At 45.6% G+C, this 20,736-nt stretch overlaps 1 protein-coding gene across 2 annotated transcripts in view; it reads right to left on the bottom strand.

Annotated features, from left to right (window-relative positions):
• The window catches only part of tenm1 (teneurin transmembrane protein 1), an 824,829-nt gene that overhangs the window by 140,604 nt on the left and 663,489 nt on the right, over positions 1 to 20,736 (bottom strand). Inside the window, exons 12-14 of one of the 2 annotated variants that reach the window (XM_033030732.1) lie at positions 5,617 to 5,802; positions 5,486 to 5,512; positions 3,780 to 3,926 (exon numbers count right to left, since the gene is read on the bottom strand). In XM_033030732.1, the coding sequence (XP_032886623.1) occupies positions 3,780 to 3,926; positions 5,486 to 5,512; positions 5,617 to 5,802 (360 nt within the window). The remainder of the gene's footprint in view (positions 1 to 3,779; positions 3,927 to 5,485; positions 5,513 to 5,616; positions 5,803 to 20,736) is intronic. The other variant, XM_033030733.1, reaches the window with a different exon arrangement.

The raw sequence follows: 20,736 nt of genomic DNA, 5'->3' as shown, positions 1-20,736 counted from the left end.
GGGGACCCGACTTTTTCCCTGTCGGGTCTCCGGTGTCGTTGGGCCTAACATCGTGGAGCCGGTGGCGGCCTCCTGCCGGAACCAACCTGAGGGCTCCAGTCGCGGAGCCTGCGGACTCGCCATCGCAGAGCTGGCCGACTTTGGAACGGGAATAGCTGTGGTGGCGTCAGGCTGTGACCCGACTGGAGCTTCGGAGGCTCCGGCCGCAGGCCCGGTGGACAGGAACATTGGGAGTTTGCAGGTCCCTGGTGGGAGACCGTTTTTCGAAGCTCCCGCAACGGCAACTTCTCCCGCAGGAATCGCTGGGTTTAAATGACTTGGAGCGGGGTCTAACATCGCCCAGCGCGGCTTAAACAGCCGCGGGACTTACCATTGCCCGCCGGGGCTTTAACATCGGGAGCCCCAATCGCTTCGATGCTGCAGTTGGACTGCTGGACCACAGGAGAAGAACAAAGGGAAGAGATAAGACTTTTGCCTTCCATCACAGTGAGGAGGTCTTGGAGATCCACTGTGATGGATGTTTGTGTAAATTGTATTAAGTGTGGGTCTTGTTTTTTTTTGTAATGTTAAGACTGTAGAAAATGCAATTTCGTTCAAACCAAGCTGTTTGAATGACAATAAAAAGCATTCTATTCTATTCTAGGTGAAGGCAGGAGAATGGGATCGAAAGTGAAAGACAGATCAGCCATGATTGAATGGCGGAGCTAATTCAAGTCAAGTGTCATATGTCCCAAACAGAACAATGAAATTCTTACTTGCAGCAGCACAACAGAATATGTAAACATAGTATGCAGTAAGCAATATAATACATTTAAAAAAAGTTACACACATACACATATATCTATACACACACACACACACACACACACACACACACACACACACACACACACACACACACACACACACACACACACACACACACACACACACACACACACACACACACATATAAAATAAACACACATAATAGTGCAAAAAGACAAAATCAATGCAACCATGTAAGTACTTCATGCCTCTATGGGCTGAATGGCCTATTTCTGCTCCTATGTCCAGTGATCTTATGATCTCCTTGACTGAGGGCCATAAACTTGCCACAGTCCATCTGCATTGGTGTCCGTCAATGTATTTTTCACTGTGTGGCAAAACATCGCCAACACAATACTCAGGAGCCTCACATGCTTCCATGGAAGAATAAGCCGGCAGTTTAAATGGACACACGTTAATACAAAATAACTATAATGATAACGGAACAACCACTGATGGAACACAGTGGTATTGAAGAAAGCATATATATGTATTACACACTCCTTGCTGAAGCAACGTTATTGATCGGCTTCCAAAGTGAAACACAGTGGTTTGGATTTTATGGAAAAATTAAGAAGGGTTGTCAGCAGGTTAACAGCTGGGCCCATCATGAACGGGTATATGGAATGAAATGCTTTATACTTTATTGTCACATGTGACAAGGCATAGTGAAATTCTTTGCTTGCATCCCCAAGGTATGCAAATAGTCACTACATAAAGGGCACTTACAGTTACAATTGCCGGCTCCTGCTTTGTTCTCCCCCCCCTCACCCTTCCTCATGGTGGTACCCCCACGCCGGGCTTCCATTGTTTTTACCCCCTCCCTCACCCTCATGGCAGTCGACCCCCCGCCCTCATCAACCGCCGACCATAGGCAAACCCGCGAGGCTTCTCCACCGAATGTTCAAATCTTGGCTAAGATCAAAGTGGAATAAACTCATCTGAAACATAAAAGTAGGAAGTGGACAAGATAACAATGGATAGATAAGGTGGGAAGAAGGCAGGAGAATGGGGTTGGGAGGGAGAGACAGATCGGCCATGATCGGCCAGCTTTTTGTGTCTATCTTCAGATATGTTAGTTGGAGGCAGACTTTGTGCTGTGGGCCATGATTTAGAAATCACAATTTGTAGAGTTTAGTTTATTCTCACGTGGACCAAGGTATATGAAAAGTTCTTGTTGCGTGCTATCTAGCCAGCGGAAAGATTATATGATTACAATTGAGCCATTCACAGTGTACAGATGCATGATAAGATGTTTAGTCCAAATTAAGAATGAAAAGTCCGATCAGAGAGAGTCCGAGGGTCACCAGTGAGGTAGATGGTAGTTCAGCACTGCTCTCTGGTTGTGGTAGGATGGTTCAATTGCCCGATAACAGCTGGGAAGAAACTGCCCTTAAATCTGGAGGTGTGCGTTTTCACACTTCTATACCTTTTGCCTGATTGGAGAGTGGAGAAGCCAGAGTGTGACTCGTCCTTGATTAATCTGCTGGCCTTGCCGAGGCAGCGTGAAGTATAAATGGATTAGTAAATATCAACAGTGGTGTATGTCGTTTAGAACTTGTGATAATTACCACATACAAAATATTCCAATTAACAGCTAGTACTTTGAGGAAACAAAGATGGAGGGAGTACTGGTGGAGATGATTAGCTGGATAGAACAAAAGCAAGGTGGAGACGCAATCAAATCTGCTCCCACTCACTATCTCCACTCACTCTTGAATATTAACTACAATGGCATTTTGCTTAGAGATTGTGGCGAGAGTATGGACTTTTATTACTGGGAGAAGTCAACGTTTGAGAAATTTGGACAAGGGATAAAACAAGTCAAGGTCTATCACACACGGTGATTAGGATGACCCCTCTCAAGATCAATTGAATGCAATTTCATAATGGACTGCAATTAAGTCTGTAAATGTTATTGGTTTCACAGCAAAGGTTTGTGGGCAGTAGAAAGAAACAATTTGTCACAACTTCTCACTCACTGTTACAAGAGTTATGGGGACCACATTTTACATGTAAGAGGGGAGGGGGGTGGATACAGGGTTGTTTTGATTTCAGATCAATGGACAAAGGGGAGAGGTGTTTTGATTCATCTTTGCCCACCCTTCTGCAAATCAAAACCTCCGTATCCACCTATCACTTGCCAGGCTTTGTCCTACCCCCAACCCTTCTTGAGATTTTTCCCCTCCTACAGTTTGAAAAATGGTCCTGACCTGAAACGTTGTCTATCCAGGTTCTCTTCCATCATTTGTATCTACCTGTCACTTGCCAGGCTTTGTCCCATCCCAACTCCTCCTTAGATTTTTTTCCCCCGACCACAATCAGTTTGAGGAAGGGTCCTGACCTGAAATGTCATCTATCCATGTCCTCCAGAGATGCTGTCTGACCCATTGTGTAACTCCAACACTTTGTATTCTAACAGCAAATGCCAATGCTTTTGAAAAAGTTAGAAGACAATGAAAATATTTGGAACATATTTTTCCATATCTTACACATAGGAGGATTAATAAACTCATCAGGAAGGCTGGCTCCATCCTGGGGGCAGAGTTGGATTCACGGGAGGTGGGTGGTCTTGGAGGGGAGGATGCTCCTCAAACTGCGGAACATCCTGGACAACACAGCTCACCCCCTCAGGTGACACACTGATCAACCTGAGGAGCACCTTCAGCAACAGACTGGTTCCACCAAGATGCAGCACAGAACGCCACAGGAGATCCTTCTTCCCTGTGGCTATCAAACTGTTCAACTCCCCCCCTTCTGTCCTGGGGTAGACTGACTCCCCCACCCCCCCCCCCCCCCCCCTCCAATCTTTGCACATCCCCGATCCTTTCCACTCGTCACTTTAATTTCATGCTTTATGTATTTTGTGTTTTATGACCGTTGGGAGATCAATTTCCTTCCTGGGATAAATAAAGTTCTATCGTATCGTATCATGTATTGTATCGTAACATTCAATTTGTTGATTACTGTACCTCCATCATTGTCTCGGTTGTCATCACACGCCATCTCCATGATGACGTTGCATCCTGCTCCACTCCAGCCTGCTTGGCAGACGCAATGCCATCCATTTTGGTCCAGTGTACATCTCCCATTTCCATTGCACAATCCGGGGCATCCCTCTGTCCGAAACGGTCGACAAAAACATTAAAGTTGTGCAAATAATAACTCATCCTTAATATGTGCATTTATGAACATAGAGTATTAGGAAGGAAAAGGATAATTCTTATGTTTTAACAGTGACGCACTTAGGATTGACATAAGCTTAAAAAAACAAAAACTCTGCTTGAATAAAAATCAGCGCATGGATCTCGCGAAAGATGCAAGCTGACTTTGACAGTTAAAATAAAAATGCTGGACATATGCAGGGTTTGATGAGAGACAAGCTGGTTCATAAGTTCAGAGTTTATATGTCATAGGAATTAAGCCATTTGGCCCATCAAGTCTACTCTGCCATTCAATTATGGCCGATTTATCTTTCCCTCTCAATCTAATTCTCCTGCCTTCTCCCCATAACCCCTGACACCCGTATTAATCATGTTAGTACGACTTGGTCATGACAACACAAGGAACTGCAGATGCTGGTTTATGAATGAAAGATTTGGCAATTGGCTCACCTACTTTGCATTGTGTAAGAACACTACAGAGAATGCCACACACTGTTCATGAGACTAAGTTGGAGGAAATATGTGCATGTTGCTACCTTATTTACATTTATGTCTTTGGAAAAATGGTTTGGAAGGAAAGGAATTGTCATGTATATGATACGTTAGATCTGTTCATATGGGTTATGGGGAGAAGGCAGGAGAATGGGGTTAGGAGGGAGAGATAGAATGGCGGAGTAGACTCGATGGGCCAAATAGTCTAATTCTGCTCCTATCACTTCTGACCTTATGACCATATCAACTGATATCAACTGACAATTTTAATTGAAATAAACCTTATATTACATGGCCATGACTTTTCTTTACGTAAAATCATGTTTTAATGTAGTTTCTTGTAACTACAGTTTTATTTCTTTGTTGCTGTTTTTTCTTCAGATTAAATTATGTTGATCCCTGCCACAAAGATCTCCATCCATGTGTGGTAGCATTTCGTACGTTATATTCAGTTCCCATTTGTCTTCCCGCCTTACAAAAGCAATTAATTTCAGATGAGGCAGTTGCTACATTGCATTGTAGAGTAGATCAAGTTATTAATATATCAGGCCACAAAATCTGCACCAAAAGAATGAACTTATAAGGGACACACATTTATTTTACTTCCTCTCCATAAATATTGCTGTCCTAGTCATTTCAAATATCCTTTCTTGATTAGAGCATTTCTTGATTAGAACGGGTGTCAAGGGTTATAAGGGAGAAGGCAGAAAAATGGGATTAGGAGGCAGAGATCAGCCACGATTGAATGGCGGAGTAGACTTGATGGGCCCGACTGGCCTAATTCCATTTCTAAGTTATGGATTTATGAATGTGAAATATTGAGGATCCTATTTTGGCCACTTGCTCACTTGGCAAGACCTTACAATCTGTCATGGGCTAAATTAGCTTTAGTTAATTGAGCATAGCACACCTGCAACATAATTAAATAATAATCCCATTCTCAAAGAGTTTAAAGTTAACGTTTTCCGTTCTTACAAACAGGCTATTTGCCATGTGGAAAATATTACGGAATTCATTCTTACCTTTTACAACATTATCCAAATGTTGTGCTTAAAAGAAAGGAAGATTTGAGGCAGGAATAACATCATTATAAAAAATGCTGACAAAATGATTTTTATGCTTGGAAACAAAATGGTATCTGGAGGTATCTTACCGACAGTGCAGTGCTCTCCCTCCCAGCCAGAACTGCACTCACATTTGCCTTCCTTACACTTTCCATGCTCTGTGCAGCGAGGGTGGCAGACATGCTGGTCACAGGCCAGGCCGCCCCATGCTTTCTCACAGTGGCACAGGCCACCCAAGCACACGCCATGCTCACCACAGTCCACCTCACAGATCTCTGCAAGAGATAAAAGGCCAAGAGACATTGCATTTACAAGTTCAGAAGTGTTAGGAGCAGAATTAGGCCATTCAGCCCATCAAGGGGCGGCACGGTGGCACGCTGGTAGAGTTGCTGCCTTAAGGGCCTGCCCCGCTTGGGCATCATTTGCGTGTCACGCAGGTGGTGGGCGAGGATTTTGAGCATCCAAAAATCCTGGGGCGCCACCACTGCATACGCCACCACGCCTCACCACGCGTCATGCGCGCATCACGACATGACAACCAATTTTTAGGATATCGCGTAAATGATGCGCAAATGACGCCCAAGTGGGACAGGCCCTTTACAGCGCCAGAGGCCTGGGTTCGATCCTGACTACTGTTCCTACCTGTACGGAGTTTGTATGTTCTCCCCATGACCTGCGTGGATTTTCTCCAGGTGCTCTGGTTTTCTCCCACATGAAAGTTTGTAGGTTAATTGGCTTCAGTAAAATTGTAAATTATTTCTAGTGTGTGATGGGTAATGTTAATGTGCAGGGATTGTTGGTCGGCACAGGCTCAGTGGGCCAAAAGGCCTGTTTCCGCGCTTGATAGGGGGCGCTGCACTGGCAGCAGCCTGTCGGCAGCGTGTCCGTTTTTTCCCAACTTTTTTTAATTTTTTTAGTATGTTTAAAAGTCTGTTTTTAATGTTTCTTTGTGTGTTATGTGTGGGGGGTGGTGTGGGGGGGTAAGGGGGAAACCGTTTTGGCTGCCTCTTCCATGGAGAGGCGATTTTTTCGGGTCGCCTCCCCCGTGGCCTAACAGCAAGGATCGGCGCGGACTTTCCCGGAGACGCGCCCGGAGCTTCAGCGGCGGGCGCAGCGTGGACTCTCGGTGCGGAGCGGGTGAGACCTCGCTGGAGGGGAGCGCTCCGTTACGCTGGCCCTCGGCAGCCGGCAGCCTGAAGCAGAAGTCTGCAGCAGACTGAAGCAGAGTCTGCAGAACTCCAGCTGGTGCGGCGTCTACAGCCCAGGATCCCTCGTGGAGGACCCGGGGGGAAGAAGAAGCTTCCACCGCCGGCCCGCGGCCGTCTTCTACCGTGGGTGCGGCATGGACTTACCATCTCCCCTGGAGGGGAGCTTCGACCGCCGGCCCTGCAGACTGCGGTGCTTCCGGCTGCGGCACGGCAGGTACTTTAAAACTTTGACCGCCGGCCTGCGGCCTTCACCAGCCTGAAGCCGCGGTCTCTGGTTGGGAAGAGCCGATCCTGGACTCACCTTGACTTTGACTTTGTCCCTTACCATCTGGACGCCCGCAGCAACGGCTGTGGAGGGTGGAGGTCCCGACCACGGGGGAAAACGGAGGAGGACTGGCCAAGCTCTGTGCCTTCCACCACAGTGATGAATGCTGTGGTGGATGTTTGTGTAAACATTTTATTGTGGTTGTGTTCTTTATTATTGTACCGCTGCTGGCAACCCAAATACCACCGACCTTGGTTGTGTGGCAATTAAATTATATCTATCTATCTATCTATGTATTTCTAAATCAAACTAAAAAGTCTATTCCGCCATTCAATCATGGCTGAACTACCCTTCCCTCTCAACCACATTCTTCTGCCTTCCCTCCATTACCCCTGACATTAATAACACCTTCATCATTTAGTTTAGTTTACTTTAGAGATGCAGTGCGGAAATGGGTTCTTCGCCCCACCGAGTCCACGCCGACCAGTGATCCCTATACACTAGCACTATCCTACACACGACGGACAACTTCCAAGTTTTCTTTTTAATTCTTTACGCCAACAAACCTGTATATATTTGGAGTGTGGGAGGAAGTCAGAGCACCCGGAGAAAACCCATGTGGTCACGGGGAGAATGTACAATCTCTGTACAGACAACACCCATAGTCAGGATTGAACCCGGGTCCCTGGTGCTGTAAGGCAGCAACTCTACCTCTGCACTTATTGATCAATCGTCCATTGCAAATGTGGACCACAGGAACATGCCAAGTCCAAATTTCCTTTAGGTCGGCAGAGGGCATTTTAAACATGAACCAAACTGAATTTCACTAATTTAGAATTGGGGAAAACTGAATATTTGGCTGAAGTGCCTGGATTTGGTCCAAATTTGCGGCAGAAATAAATATGTTGTTGTCTATCCTGTGGAGAAGAGCAACATCCGTGCATAATCTCAGGACAGATGGCTGCAGGGCTCATCTCATCTGCAGCATCTCTGTATGTATGCCATGGAGCTGGGTATTGGAAACTGCTCATATTCTGTTTGTTAGCCTGGTCCTTCACTGGTTTAAACAGTTCCCCTGTTTCATAATGAACTTCATCTAGCTGTGGTGTATATAATAATAATAATAATAATAAATTTTATTTATGGGCGCCTTTCAAGAGTCTCAAGGACACCTTACAAAAATTTAGCAGGTAGAGGAAAAACATGTAAGGGGAATGAAATAAATAGTAGAGACATGACTAGTACACAAAGTAAAGACAGAATTCAATACAAAACACAATATGAGGCAATTAATGCACAGATGAAAAGGGAGGGGGACGTGGGGCTAAGGATAGGCAGAGGTGAAGAGATGGGTCTTGAGGCGGGACTGGAAGATGGTGAGGGACACAGAATTGCGGATCAGTTGGGGGAGGGAGTTCCAGAGCATGGGAGCTGCCCTGGAGAAGGCTCTGTCCCCAAAACTGCGGAGGTTGGACTTGTGGATGGAGAGGAGACCGGCTGATATGGATCTGAGGGACCGTGAGGGTTGGTAGGGGGAGAGGAGGTCAGTGAGATATGGGGGGGCCAGATGGTGGAGAGCTTTGTAGGTGAGGATCAGGATTTTGTAGTTGATCCGGTGGGAGATGGGAAGCCGGTGAAGTTGTTTGAGGACTGGAGTGATGTGATGCCAGGATTTGGTGAGGGTAATGAGTCGGGCGGCTGCGTTCTGGACCAGTTGGAGTCGGTGGAGCTGATGCCAAGGAGAAGTGAGTTGCAGTAGTCCAGTCGGGAGGAGATGAAGGCATGGATGAGTCTTTCAGCAGCGTGAGGTGTGAGAGAGGGTCTGAGTTTGGCGATGTTGCGGAGATGAAAGAAGGTTTTAATTACATGGCGGATGTGAGGCTCAAGGGAGAGGGTGGAATCAAAGATCACGCCAAGGTTGCGGGCCTGGGGAGATGGGGAGACAGTGGTGCCGTCGATGGTGAGAGTGGGGTTATTGATTTTGCTGAGTGTGGCTTTGGAGCCTATGAGGAGGAATTCTGTCTTATTGCTGTTGAGTTTGAGGAAATTATGTTGCATCCAGGTTTTTATAGCTGACAAACAGGAGTTGATATGGGAGAGGGGGGGGGGGGGAGTTGTGGGGGGATTTGGTGCCGAGGTAGATCTGGGTGTCATCAGCGTAACAGTGGAAGTCCAGGTTGAAGTGGCGGAGTATCTGACCAAGAGGGAGGATGTAGATGATGAAGAGGAGGGGGCCGAGTACGGAGCCTTGGGGAACGCCTTGAGTGACTGTGGCTGTAGCAGAGGTGTGGTTGTGGAGATATATGAAACGCTCTTGTTGATATGTACATAGAACTGATCTGCTGCATGAACAGATTAGTGATCGGACAGGCAAAATAAGGAAATGGAACAGTGACAGAGAGGATACATTAATTCATGTATGGTTTCTAACTTAATGCAGGCTTTTTCTCATGTTGGACACTGAGTGGAAAAAAAGAATCAGGTAAGAGGTTACACAATTAAAATCATGAGATCATAAGGAATAGGAGTAGGATTAGGTCATTCGGCCGATCAAGTCTACTCTGCCATTCAATCATGGCTGATCTATCTCTCCCTCCTAACCCCATTCTCCTGCCTTCTCCCCATAACTTCTGGCACCTGTACTAATCAAGACTCTATCTATCTCTGCCTTACAAATATCCACTGACTTGGCCTCCACAGCCTTCTGTGGCAAAGAATTCCACAGGTTCACCACCCTCTGACTAAAGAAATGTCTCCTCATCTCCTTCCTGAGAGAACGTCATTTAATTCTGAAGCTATGACCTCTAGTCTTGGAATCTCTCACTATAGACAATAGGCAATAGGTGCAGGAGTAGGCCATTCGACCCTTCGAATGTGATCATGGCTGATCATCCACAATCAGTACCCTGCCCGTTCCTGCCTTATCCCCATATCCCCTGACTCCACTATCTTTAAGAGCCCTATCTAGCTCTCTCTTGAATGTATCCAGAGAACCGGCCTCCACCGTCCTCTGAAGCAGAGAATTCCACAAACTCACAACTCTCAATTCATAGCAAAAGGATTTGAGTATAGGAGCAGGGAGGTTCTACTGCAGTTGTACAGGGTCTTGGTGTGACCACACCTGGAGTATTGCGTACAGTTTTGGTCTCCAAATCTGAGGAAGGACATTACTGCCATAGAGGGAGTGCAGAGAAGGTTCACCAGACTGATTCCTGGGATGTCAGGACTGTCTTATGAAGAAAGACTGGATAGACTTGGTTTATACTCTCTAGAATTTAGGAGATTGAGAGGGGATCTTATAGAAACTTACAAAATTCTTAAGGGGTTGGACAGGCTAGATGCAGGAAGATTGTTCCCGATGTTGGGGAAGTCCAGGATAAGGGGTCACAGCTTAAGGATAAGGGGGAAATCCTTTAAAACCGAGATGAGAAAAACTTTTTTCACACAGAGAGTGGTGAGTCTCTGGAACTCTCTGCCACAGAGGGTAGTTGAGGCCAGTTCATTGGCTATATTTAAGAGGGAGTTAGATGTGGCCCTTGTGGCTAAGGGGATCAGAGGGTATGGAGAGAAGGCAGGTACGGGATACTGAGTTGGATGATCAGCCATGATCATATTGAATGGCGGTGCAGGCTCGAAGGGCCGAATGGCCTACTACTGCACCTAATTTCTATGTTTCTATGTTTCTCTGTGTGAAAAAGTGTTTCCTCATCTCCGCTCTAAATGGTTTACCCCTTATTCATAAACTGTGGCCCCTGGTTCTGGACTCCCCCCAACATCGGGAGCTAGTGGAAACATCTTCTCAACATCCACTCTATCCAAGCCATTCATTATTCTCATCAATTTCATTCATTAAATATGACATGATTATTGTCTACATTGATGGCATGTGATGTTGTACATGCAAATATCGGTTACCCTGGGGTGAACTGTGCTCAAGAGCACATGGTTTCTTGTAATGCACAACTCCAATCTGAAACAGGCAAAACTGCATGAAAGTCTGCAAGATGACTTTGTATGCATTTTTAATTTATAAGAATGTTTGTGGCTCGAGTTTCAATTCATCAAATCATTTTGAGTGACCACACAAACGTTCTAAAGTTCAGTCCACAAACAAAACCCTGCATTTCCAGTCAGATTCAGATCCATTTTCCATATAACCCCTAGTATGACTTTGATTTCTTGATCTCATGCATGGTCTTAATAAACCCATATAACCATATAACCATATAACAATTACAGCACGGAAACAGGCCATCTCGGCCCTACAAGTCCGTGCCGAACAACTTTTTTCCCTTAGTCCCACCTGCCTGCACTCATACCATAACCCTCCATTCCCTTCTCATCCATATGCCTATCCAATTTATTTTTAAATGATACCAACGAACCTGCCGCCACCACTTCCACTGGAAGCTCATTCCACACCGCTACTACATCTTGTATATTTTTATCTTTCTGCGCAGCTGAGCTAATCTTCATACTCTTAAAACAAGGAGAGCTTTCTGTGAAGTTTTGTCAGCTGAAACAAAATTCTGAGCAAAAGATGTATTCATGGTTACCACAGAAGAACAACAATTTTCAATGCGTGCAGCTAATTTTACCTAATATTACACACGTTTTAAACACGCCTTTCCCACGACAGCACCCGATATTAATAATGAAGTCTTGAATAGGAAGTGCAGATGCTGGTTTACAAATAAAGAGACAATGTGCTGGAGTAACTCAGCGGGTCAGGCAGCATATCTGGAGAAAAGAATTGGGTCAAGTATCGGGTCGACTTGAAAAATCACCTATTCCTTTTCTCCAGAGATGCTGCCTGGCCTGCTGAGTTACTCCAGCATTTTGTGTCTAATAATGAAGTGATGTCAGTTGCAAAGAAGTGGGTGGGGAAGGGCAGCGTTTAACAGCACACACTCCCTACTCCATATGTTAAAGAAACATATAATTATCCATATTTTTGCAAGCATTCACCTCATAAATTCAAGGACGCAAACAGATTTCTTTCTAAAAGCCAACACATTTAAATTCTAGATCTTTAGTTTAGTCTAGTTTATTGTCACATGGACCGACGGTCACTGAAGGACTTTTATTGTTGCGTGCTATCCGGTCAGCGGAAAGATGATACATGATTACAATCGAGCTGTCCACAGTGAACAGATACAGGATAAAGGGAATAATGTTTAGTGCAAGATAAAGTCCAGTAAATTCCAGATAGTCCGATGAGATAGATGGCAGCTCAGGACTGCTCTCTAGTTGGTGGTAGGATGATTCAGTTACCTGATAACCGCTGGGAAGAAACTGCCCCTGAATCTGGATGTGTGCATTTTCACATTTCTGTCCCTCTTGTTTGATGGGAGAGGAGAGAAGAGGGAGTGTCCAGGGTGAGACAGGTCCTTGATTATGGTAGTGGCCTAGCCGAAGCGGCGTGGGGCGGTGTGATCTGACTATTTCACAATGTTATTGCCAATGAAAATTATTATAAAGGGAATGATAATTGTAATATTATTATAACGGAAAATTATTATAAAATATTTATTTCTAAAATTATAATGATATTATACATTATTATATATGTTTATTAATTCATAAGTGATAGGAGCAGAATTGAGCCATTCGGCCCATCAAATCTACTCTGCCATTCAACCATGGCTGGTCCATAACTCCATGCTCCTGCCTTCTCCCCATAACACCTGACACCTGATCAAGAATCTATCCATCTCAGCCTTAAAAATATCCATTGACTTGGCCTCCACAGCCTTTTGTGGCAAAGAATTCCACAGGTTCACCAATCTCCTTCCGAAAGGAATGTCCTTTAATTCTGAGGCTATGACCTAGACTCCCCACTAGTGGAAATATCCTCTCCACATCCACTCTATCCAAGCCTTTCACTATTCGGTATAATTGTTGTCTTATATGCGGTATTTCATCCACTTGGATTTCATGTATCAGGGACATAAAGTTTGGTGTATGTAACATTGATAGAAATCACCAATACTCTCAGGCTGTTGTGCTTAAGAAGGAACTGCAGATGCTGGAAAATCGAAAAATGCTGGAGAAACTCAGCGGGTGAGGCAGCATCTATGGAGCGAAGGAAATAGGCAACGTTTCGGGTTGAAACCCTTCTTCAGACTGACTACTCTCAGGCTGCTGTCCTTTTAACAGCTATGACTCTGTTCTCGTTGTGTTGCTGCAATGTTTTCTGAATTTTGGTGAATTTTTACCGGTTGAATAAGGAAAGGCTACGTCGTTTTCGGCGGGATGGATGGAGTGATGAAGATATCAGTGTAAAATGGGCATTTAGGGACAAGGGATTAAGAACACATAACTTTAGCCTGAGGGTTATTTTACCATTGGGAATACTTGAAGCAAACATCAGTGTATACATTGAGAGAAAATTGGACAAATATTTGAAGCAAGAAAAAACGTCAAGCAACATGGATGAGTAAGTCACAAAGTGTAATTCTGGATCATTCTAGCAAAAGGTTGGTGTAGATCCCACACTCCAAAGACGTACAAGTTTGTAGGTTCATTATATCAATGTAAAATTGTCCCTAGTGTACGTAGGGTCGTGGCGATATGCGGGGATCGCTGGTTGGTGTGGACTCGGTGGGCCGAAGGGCCTGTTTCCGCGCTGTATCTCTAAACTAAACTAAACTAAACGAAAGGTAGACACAAAATATTGGAGTAACTCAGCGGGACAGGCAGCATCTCTGGAGAGAAGGAATGGGTGACATTTCGGGTTGATTTAAACCGGCATCTGCAGTTCTTTCGTACACATAAACTAAATTAAACCTGTTTTTTTGTGCTGTATAACTCTATGTCATGGAAAAAGTTATGATCCATCCAACCTCATAAATTAGCATTGAAGTGTATAGTGAAACATGCACTACAATTTCACAGCTAATTCCAGTTGGGCTGCCCCTCTTGGTCAATTACAAGGGCCAGTTCCTTGTTCGGTCACGTCTAAGTAGACCTACATTTTCATTTACCCGACAGTGATTGATCTTTCTATTAGACCTTGATAATTGAGTCTATTGCACTCTCTTTAAAAGTGGCTTTTAGTTCTCTCAATGGCCTATTAGGGAAAATCATTGGTTTCGTACCAGAACATAAAAAATCAGAATCTGAAGGAGTTATTTCTTAATTTGTACTGAGGTGGCTTTTACATTTGCACAGTCTGGGCCTGTGGACTATCTTATATCTGGACTGCAAGCTGCCTTATAATTTTTCTTGCTTAGTATCTGACTAAAAATCAAATGGCATGCTTTGTTCTTATTATAGAAACATAGAAAATAGGTGAAGGAGTAGGCCATTCGGCCCTTCGAGCCTGCACCGCCATTCAATATGATCATGGCTGATCATCCAACTCAGTATCCCGTACCTGCCTTCTCTCCATACCCCCTGATCCCTTTAGTCACAAGGGCTACATCTAACTCCCTTTTAAATATAGCTAATGAACTGGCCTCAACTACCCCCATCACTTTGAACCTCTGGTCCTCGATTCCCCTACTCTGGGCAAGAGACTCTGTGCATCTACCCGATCTATTCCCTTCATGATCTTGCACACCTCTATGAGACCACCCCCTCATCCTCCTGTGCTCAGCCTGAGAGACCCAGCCTACTCAACCTCTCCCTGTAGCTCAGACGCTCAGTGTATGCCATCACCTCTCCTCATTACTTTCCGTGTGTAGCAATAACGTGCACACGGGAAGGGGAGACGAGCAGCGATCAGCGGGGAGTTGGACAGACTTCAGTGACGTGGAAAGAACATTGCCTGGGGACTGAAACACTAATTGACATCCTCCATGGTGGTCAAGTGGTGTTTGTTACACCATGCGTGTCAGGTCAGTCTAGTTTATCAGTTCAGTTTAGTTTATTGTCACGTGTACCGAGGTACAGTGAATAGCTTTTGTCGCATGCTAACCAGTCAGCAGAACGACAACACGTGATTACAATTGATTCATTTACAGTGTGTAAGAAGGAACTGCAGATGCAGGTTTTTTAAACTGAAGATAGACACAAAGAGCTGGAGTAACTCAGCGGGACAGGCAGCATCTCTGGAGAGAAGGAATGGGTGACGTTTTGGGTCGAGTCCCTCCTTCAGACATTTACAGTGCGTAGATACATGATAAGGGAATAACGTTTAGTGCAAGCTAAAGACAGCAAAGTCCGATCAAGGATAGTCTCTCATCAAAGAGGTAGATAGTAGTTCAGCACTGCTCTCTTGTTGTGGTTGGATGATTCAGTTGCCTGATAACAGCTGGGAAGAAACGTGTCTGGAGGTATTGAACGAGAATAGGAAAGGGCTTAATGTTTTGATTCTACCATTCAATAGACTGCCAATATTAAGCTGCCCAGACCTAACATGCAGAAGGGCAATGTGTTTAACAAACTAGAGTGTGCCTATGAATCCTCTGTATATCAACATATATCAATGCCATTAATTGTATATTTCCCCCTTACATTCGATATTCTATCAGTTCCCGTGGATATCTATATATTGATGGAGCATTGTCCTCAAATTAATGCAGAAGAAAACTGGAGGAAAAAAATGTCAGTGAGCTGTATTGGTATTGAACATAACACGTTGAAGATAGACACTAAATGCTGGAGTAACTCAGCGGGACAGGTGTCTATCTTCGGTGTAAACCAGCATAGGTTTCTGCTACGGTGTCTGCAGTGGTAGAGTTGCTGCTTTACAGTGAATGCAGCGCCAGAGACCCAGGTTCTATCCCGACTACGGGCGCTGTCTATACGGAGTTTGTACCTTCTCCCCGGGACCTGCGTGGGTTTTCTCCGAGCTCATCAGTTCCCTCCCACACTCCAATGACGTACAGGTTTGTAGGTTCATTGGTTTGGTAAATGTAAAAAAAAACTTTCCCTGGAGTGTGTAGGATGGTGTTAATGTGCGGAGATCGCTGATCGGCGCGGACACGGTGGACCGAAGGGCGTGTGCCCGCGCTGTATCTCTAAACTAAAACTAAAACTAGGTCTCGACCCGAAACATCACCCATTGCTTTTCTCTAGAGGTGATGCCCGTCCCGCTGAGTTACTCCAGAATTTAGTGTCTATTTACGTTTAAACCAACATCTGCAGTTCCTTCCTACGCATTGAAGATAGAACAGTACAGCACAACAACAGGCCCTTTGGCCCGCAATGTCTGTGGCCGAACACGATGCCAAGACCATCTCTTATGTACTTGCACATAGTCCATGTTGCCCCATGGCTTACACATCCCTGTGCTTGTCCAAAAGTCTCTTAAGTGCCATTATTGCATCTACCTCAGCCACCACCAGGCAACGTGTTCCAGGCACTCATTACTCTGTGTGTGAAAAAAAACTTGCCCCGCTTTTCTCCATTTTACATTCCCCTCTCACCTTATAGCTATGCCTGCCAGTATGTCATTTTTTCAATCCTGGGCAAAAGATTCTGACCGTCTACCCGCTGAGCAGTGATCCCGTAGACTGGCACTCGGGTCAATTTACAATTTTTTACCGAAGCCAACCTCTACAAAGAACACCCGGAGAAAACCCAGGCAGGTCACGGGGAGAACATTCAAACTCTGTGCAGACAGCACCCGTGGTCAGGATCGAACCCGTGTCGCTGGCGCTGTAAGGCAGCTACTCTACCGCTGCGCCACCGTGCCGCACTTTGCTTATATCGTTCTACTGGTTGAATTGACGGGCAGCTTCATTGAGCCTGGCGGTGTGAAGGAGTTTACTTGCGACGATTAACTGTGATACTTTGGCAACTTTCCTATTTAAGTGAGCGTTCAGCCATCCCCTTCACAATGGTGAACTGAGCAACTCCTCCAGGTCCTCTCCCCTGGAGCTATCTGTTGGTTCACTGAAGATAAGTGCCCACACTCAAACAAACACTGCAGGGAAACAAAGGTACTTAATCAACAACATTTAAGGCTGGTTTAAATTTATGTTGGAGGTAATGATGTGGTTGCACTACCTTAAAACGAATGACCCATCTCTCCCGATGATGCAAGGATTGTTAGTCTCAATGTTCAGACATTTACTGCACCATAGAGTCATGGTTATAGAATGATACGGCACATCAATTACTAAGACCAAGTTGACATTTTTTCCCATCTACACTCTGCTATTTACCTGTATTAGGTCCATATCCTTCTTTGTGGAGGAAAGAACTGCAGATGCTGGTTTAAATCGAAGGTAGACACAAATGTTAGAGTAACTCAGCGCGACAGGCAGCATCTCTGGAGAGAAGGAATGGGTGACTTTTCGGTTTGAGACCCTTCTTCAGACTCCTTTGCCTGGCCTATTTAACATGGCCTATATGTCTTCAACATAGTCATTACATCTGACTGCTCCACCACCTCTGGCAGTGAGGTCCAGTTATTAGCTAGACAAAAATGCTGGAGAAACTCAGCGGGTGAGAGCATCTATGGAGCGAAGGAATGGGTGACGTTTCGGGTCGAGACCCTTCTTCAAACTGATGAGGGGTGTGGGGGCGGGGGCAGGAAGAAGAAAGGAAGAGGTGGAGATTGGGAAGGGAAGGAGAAGGAGGGAGAAAGCAAGGACTACCTGAAATTGGAGAAGTCAATGTTCATCTTGCTGGGGTGTAAAGTGCCCAAGCGAAATATGAGGTGCTGCTCCTCCAATTTGTGGTGGGACTCACTCTGGCCATGGAGGAGGCCCAGGACAGAAAGGTCAGATTCGAAATGGGAGGGGGAGTTGAAGTGCTGAGCCACCGGGTTGGTTATTGCAAACTGAGTGGAGGTGTTGTGCGAAGCAATTGCCAAGCCTGCACTTGGTCTCACCGATGTAGAGCAGTTGACACCTAGAACAGCTGATGCAATAGATGAGGTTGGAGGAGGTGCAGGTGAACCTCTGCCTCACCTGGAAAGACTGCCTGGGTCCTTGGATGGAGTCAAGGGGGGAGGTAAAGCGACAAGGGTAGCATTTCCTGCGGTTACAAGGGAAAGTATAAGAGGAGGGGGTGGTTTGGGTGGGAAGGGACGAATTGACCAGGGAGTTACGGAGGGAGCGGTCTCTGCGGAAAGCTGACAGGGGAGGAGATGGGAAGATGTGGCCAGTGGTGGGATCCCGTTGGAGGTGGATCCAGTTGTCAGCTACACACAGTGTATAGAAAGTTCCCTGTACGGTGTCGCAGCGGTAGAGTTGCTGCCTTACAGCGCCAGAGACCCGGGCTCGATCCTGGCCACGGGTGCTGTCTATACGGTGTTTGTACGTTCTCCCTGTGACTGCGTAGATTTTCTCCTGATGCTCCGGTTTCCTCCGACACTCCAAAGACGCGCAGGTGTGTAGGTCGATTATCTTCTGGAACTTGTCCCATGTAGGATAGAAATAGTAGTCGGGTGATTGCTGGTTGGTGAGGACTCGGTGGGCCGAAGGGCCTGTTTCCACGCTCTATTTCTAAAACTGAAAATCGAAAACTAAAAACTCCCTTTTAAACTCCTTCCTCTCAACTTAAACCTCTTGTATTCAACACCTCCACCATGGATAACTATCCTGGCTATGCCTCTTATTGTTTTAACTCCCTCTTTCAATTCATTTCCCCTTGGCATCCTTCACTGTGGGGGAAACAAACATGACCTGTCACTTAAGTCCTGATGATACCTAAAAAATGATACAAAATGCTGGAGTAATTCAGCGGGTCAGGGAGTATCTCTGGAGAACATAGATAAGTGACGTTTTGGGTCGGGCCCCCTTCTCGTCAGAAGAATCCTTCCAGTTAGCACCATTACATAAATGCAGACTTATTTTTGATTTGAAGAATCAATGCGAACATTTTCTTTGCAGCTGAATACAAGCTTGTTGACCTCTCGTGTGTAGGAAAGAACTGCAGATGCTGGTTTAAATCAAAGGTAGACACAAAATGCTGGAGTAACTCAGCGAGTGGGGCAGCTTCTCTGGAGAGAAGGAATGGGCGACGTTTCGGGCCTCGCCTGCTGAGTTACTCCATGTTGGCCTCTCGGTCATTATGCACCAGGGTACTTTAGTAGCAGTCCAGCTGTTCTTTCGGGAGATAGACACAAAAAGCTGGAGTAAATCAGCGCGTCAGCTTACAACCCAACAATATGAATATTGATTTCTCTAACTTCAAGTAACCCTTGCATCCCCCTCTCTCATCCCTCCTCCACCAAAGTCGTACTAGCTTCAAAGTCATCTGAAGTCGTTGAGTCTCAGTGTCTCAATGTAACTCAGTTTCACCTTGCCCACAGCTAACAGTGGCCTGTTTCCTTTATCATCGTTACTTTTTTTGCATCTCCTTCATTCATTTCTTCCATATCTCTCTATATCACCATCTATATATTGCTCGTTTACCTTCCCCCTGACTATCAGTCTGAAGAAGGGTCTCGACGCGAAATGCCGCCCATTCCTTTACTCCAGAGATGTTTAGACAATAGACAATAGACAATAGATGCAGGAACAGTCCATTCGGCCCTTCGTGCCAGCACCGTCATTCAATGTGATCATGGCTGATCATCCACAATCAGTACCCCGTTCCTGCCTTCTCCCCATATCTCCTGACTCCGCTATTTTTAAGAGCCCTATCTAGCTCTCTATTGAAAGCATCCAGAGAACCTGCCTCCACCGCCTTCTGAGGCAGGGAATTCCACAGACTCACAACTCTCTGTGAGAAAAAGTGTTTCCTCGTCTCCGTTCTAAATGGCTTACTCTGTTATTCTTACACTGTGGCCCCTGGTTCTGGACTCCCCCAACATCGGGAACATGTTTCCTGCCTCTAGTGAGTCCAAGCCCTTAACAATCTGTTTATTGGCCCGCTGGGTTACTCCAGCTTTTTGTGTCTATCTTTGGTTTAAATCAGCATCTGCTTTCCTACACAGATCCTTTTGAAGTGTGACCAGCCGTGCAGCTTGGAGGCATTGTAGTGCTAACATGGAGGAAGAGAACATCAGCCAGAGTTGGTGTACTGCTATACCATTCAGGCCCTCCCCTGGTTTAGTTTGGTTTAGTTTAGTTTAGAGATATAGCACGGAAACAGACTCTTCGGCCCACCGAGTCCGCACCGACCAGCGATCCCCGCTATTTACACTATCCTACGCACACTAGAGACAATTTTTTTACATTTACCAAGCCAATTTACCTACAAACCTGTACGTCTTTGGAGTGTGGGGGGAATCCAAAGATATCGGAGAAAACCCACACAGGTCATGGGGAGAACGTACCGTGCAGACGGCACTAGTAGTCGTGATCGAGCCCGGGTCTCTGGCGCTGTAAGGCAGCAACTCTACCACTGCGCCATCATGCCGCCTGAATGTAAGCATATCGTATGTGCAGCCAATATATGAATAAGACCGGTGGGATGGATTTGCTGGCAGCTGTGGGGTTGCAGGCATCTTCTGCCACCAAGTTCATGGCCGTATTTCCGGCTTGCAAACCGTCTAGGTCACAAACAATTCAGAGGAATGAAAACCTGCTGAAGCTGGGTTGTTCCTCTAGAAGCAAAAGTCACGTTCTTAAACTGCCTCAGAGGCAGAACTGATGAAATCATTTACACAGCTGAACAGGAATACATAGGGTAGACACAAAATGCTGGAGTAACTCAGCGGGTCGTGCAGCATCTCTGGAGAAAAGGAATAGGTGACGTTTCGGGTCGAGACCCTTCTTCAGACTCAGCCCATACTAATCAAGCATCTGTCAATCTCCGCCTTAAAAAATACCCAATGGCAGCCTCCACAGCCGACTGTGGCAATGAATTCCACAGATTCACCACTGAAGAAA

The sequence above is a fragment of the Amblyraja radiata genome, chromosome 12 (genome assembly GCF_010909765.2).
Source record: "Amblyraja radiata isolate CabotCenter1 chromosome 12, sAmbRad1.1.pri, whole genome shotgun sequence".
NCBI lineage: Eukaryota > Metazoa > Chordata > Chondrichthyes > Rajiformes > Rajidae > Amblyraja > Amblyraja radiata.
The sequence above is the reverse complement of the archived record's forward strand: the minus strand, read 5'-3'. Positions and strand labels throughout refer to the sequence as shown.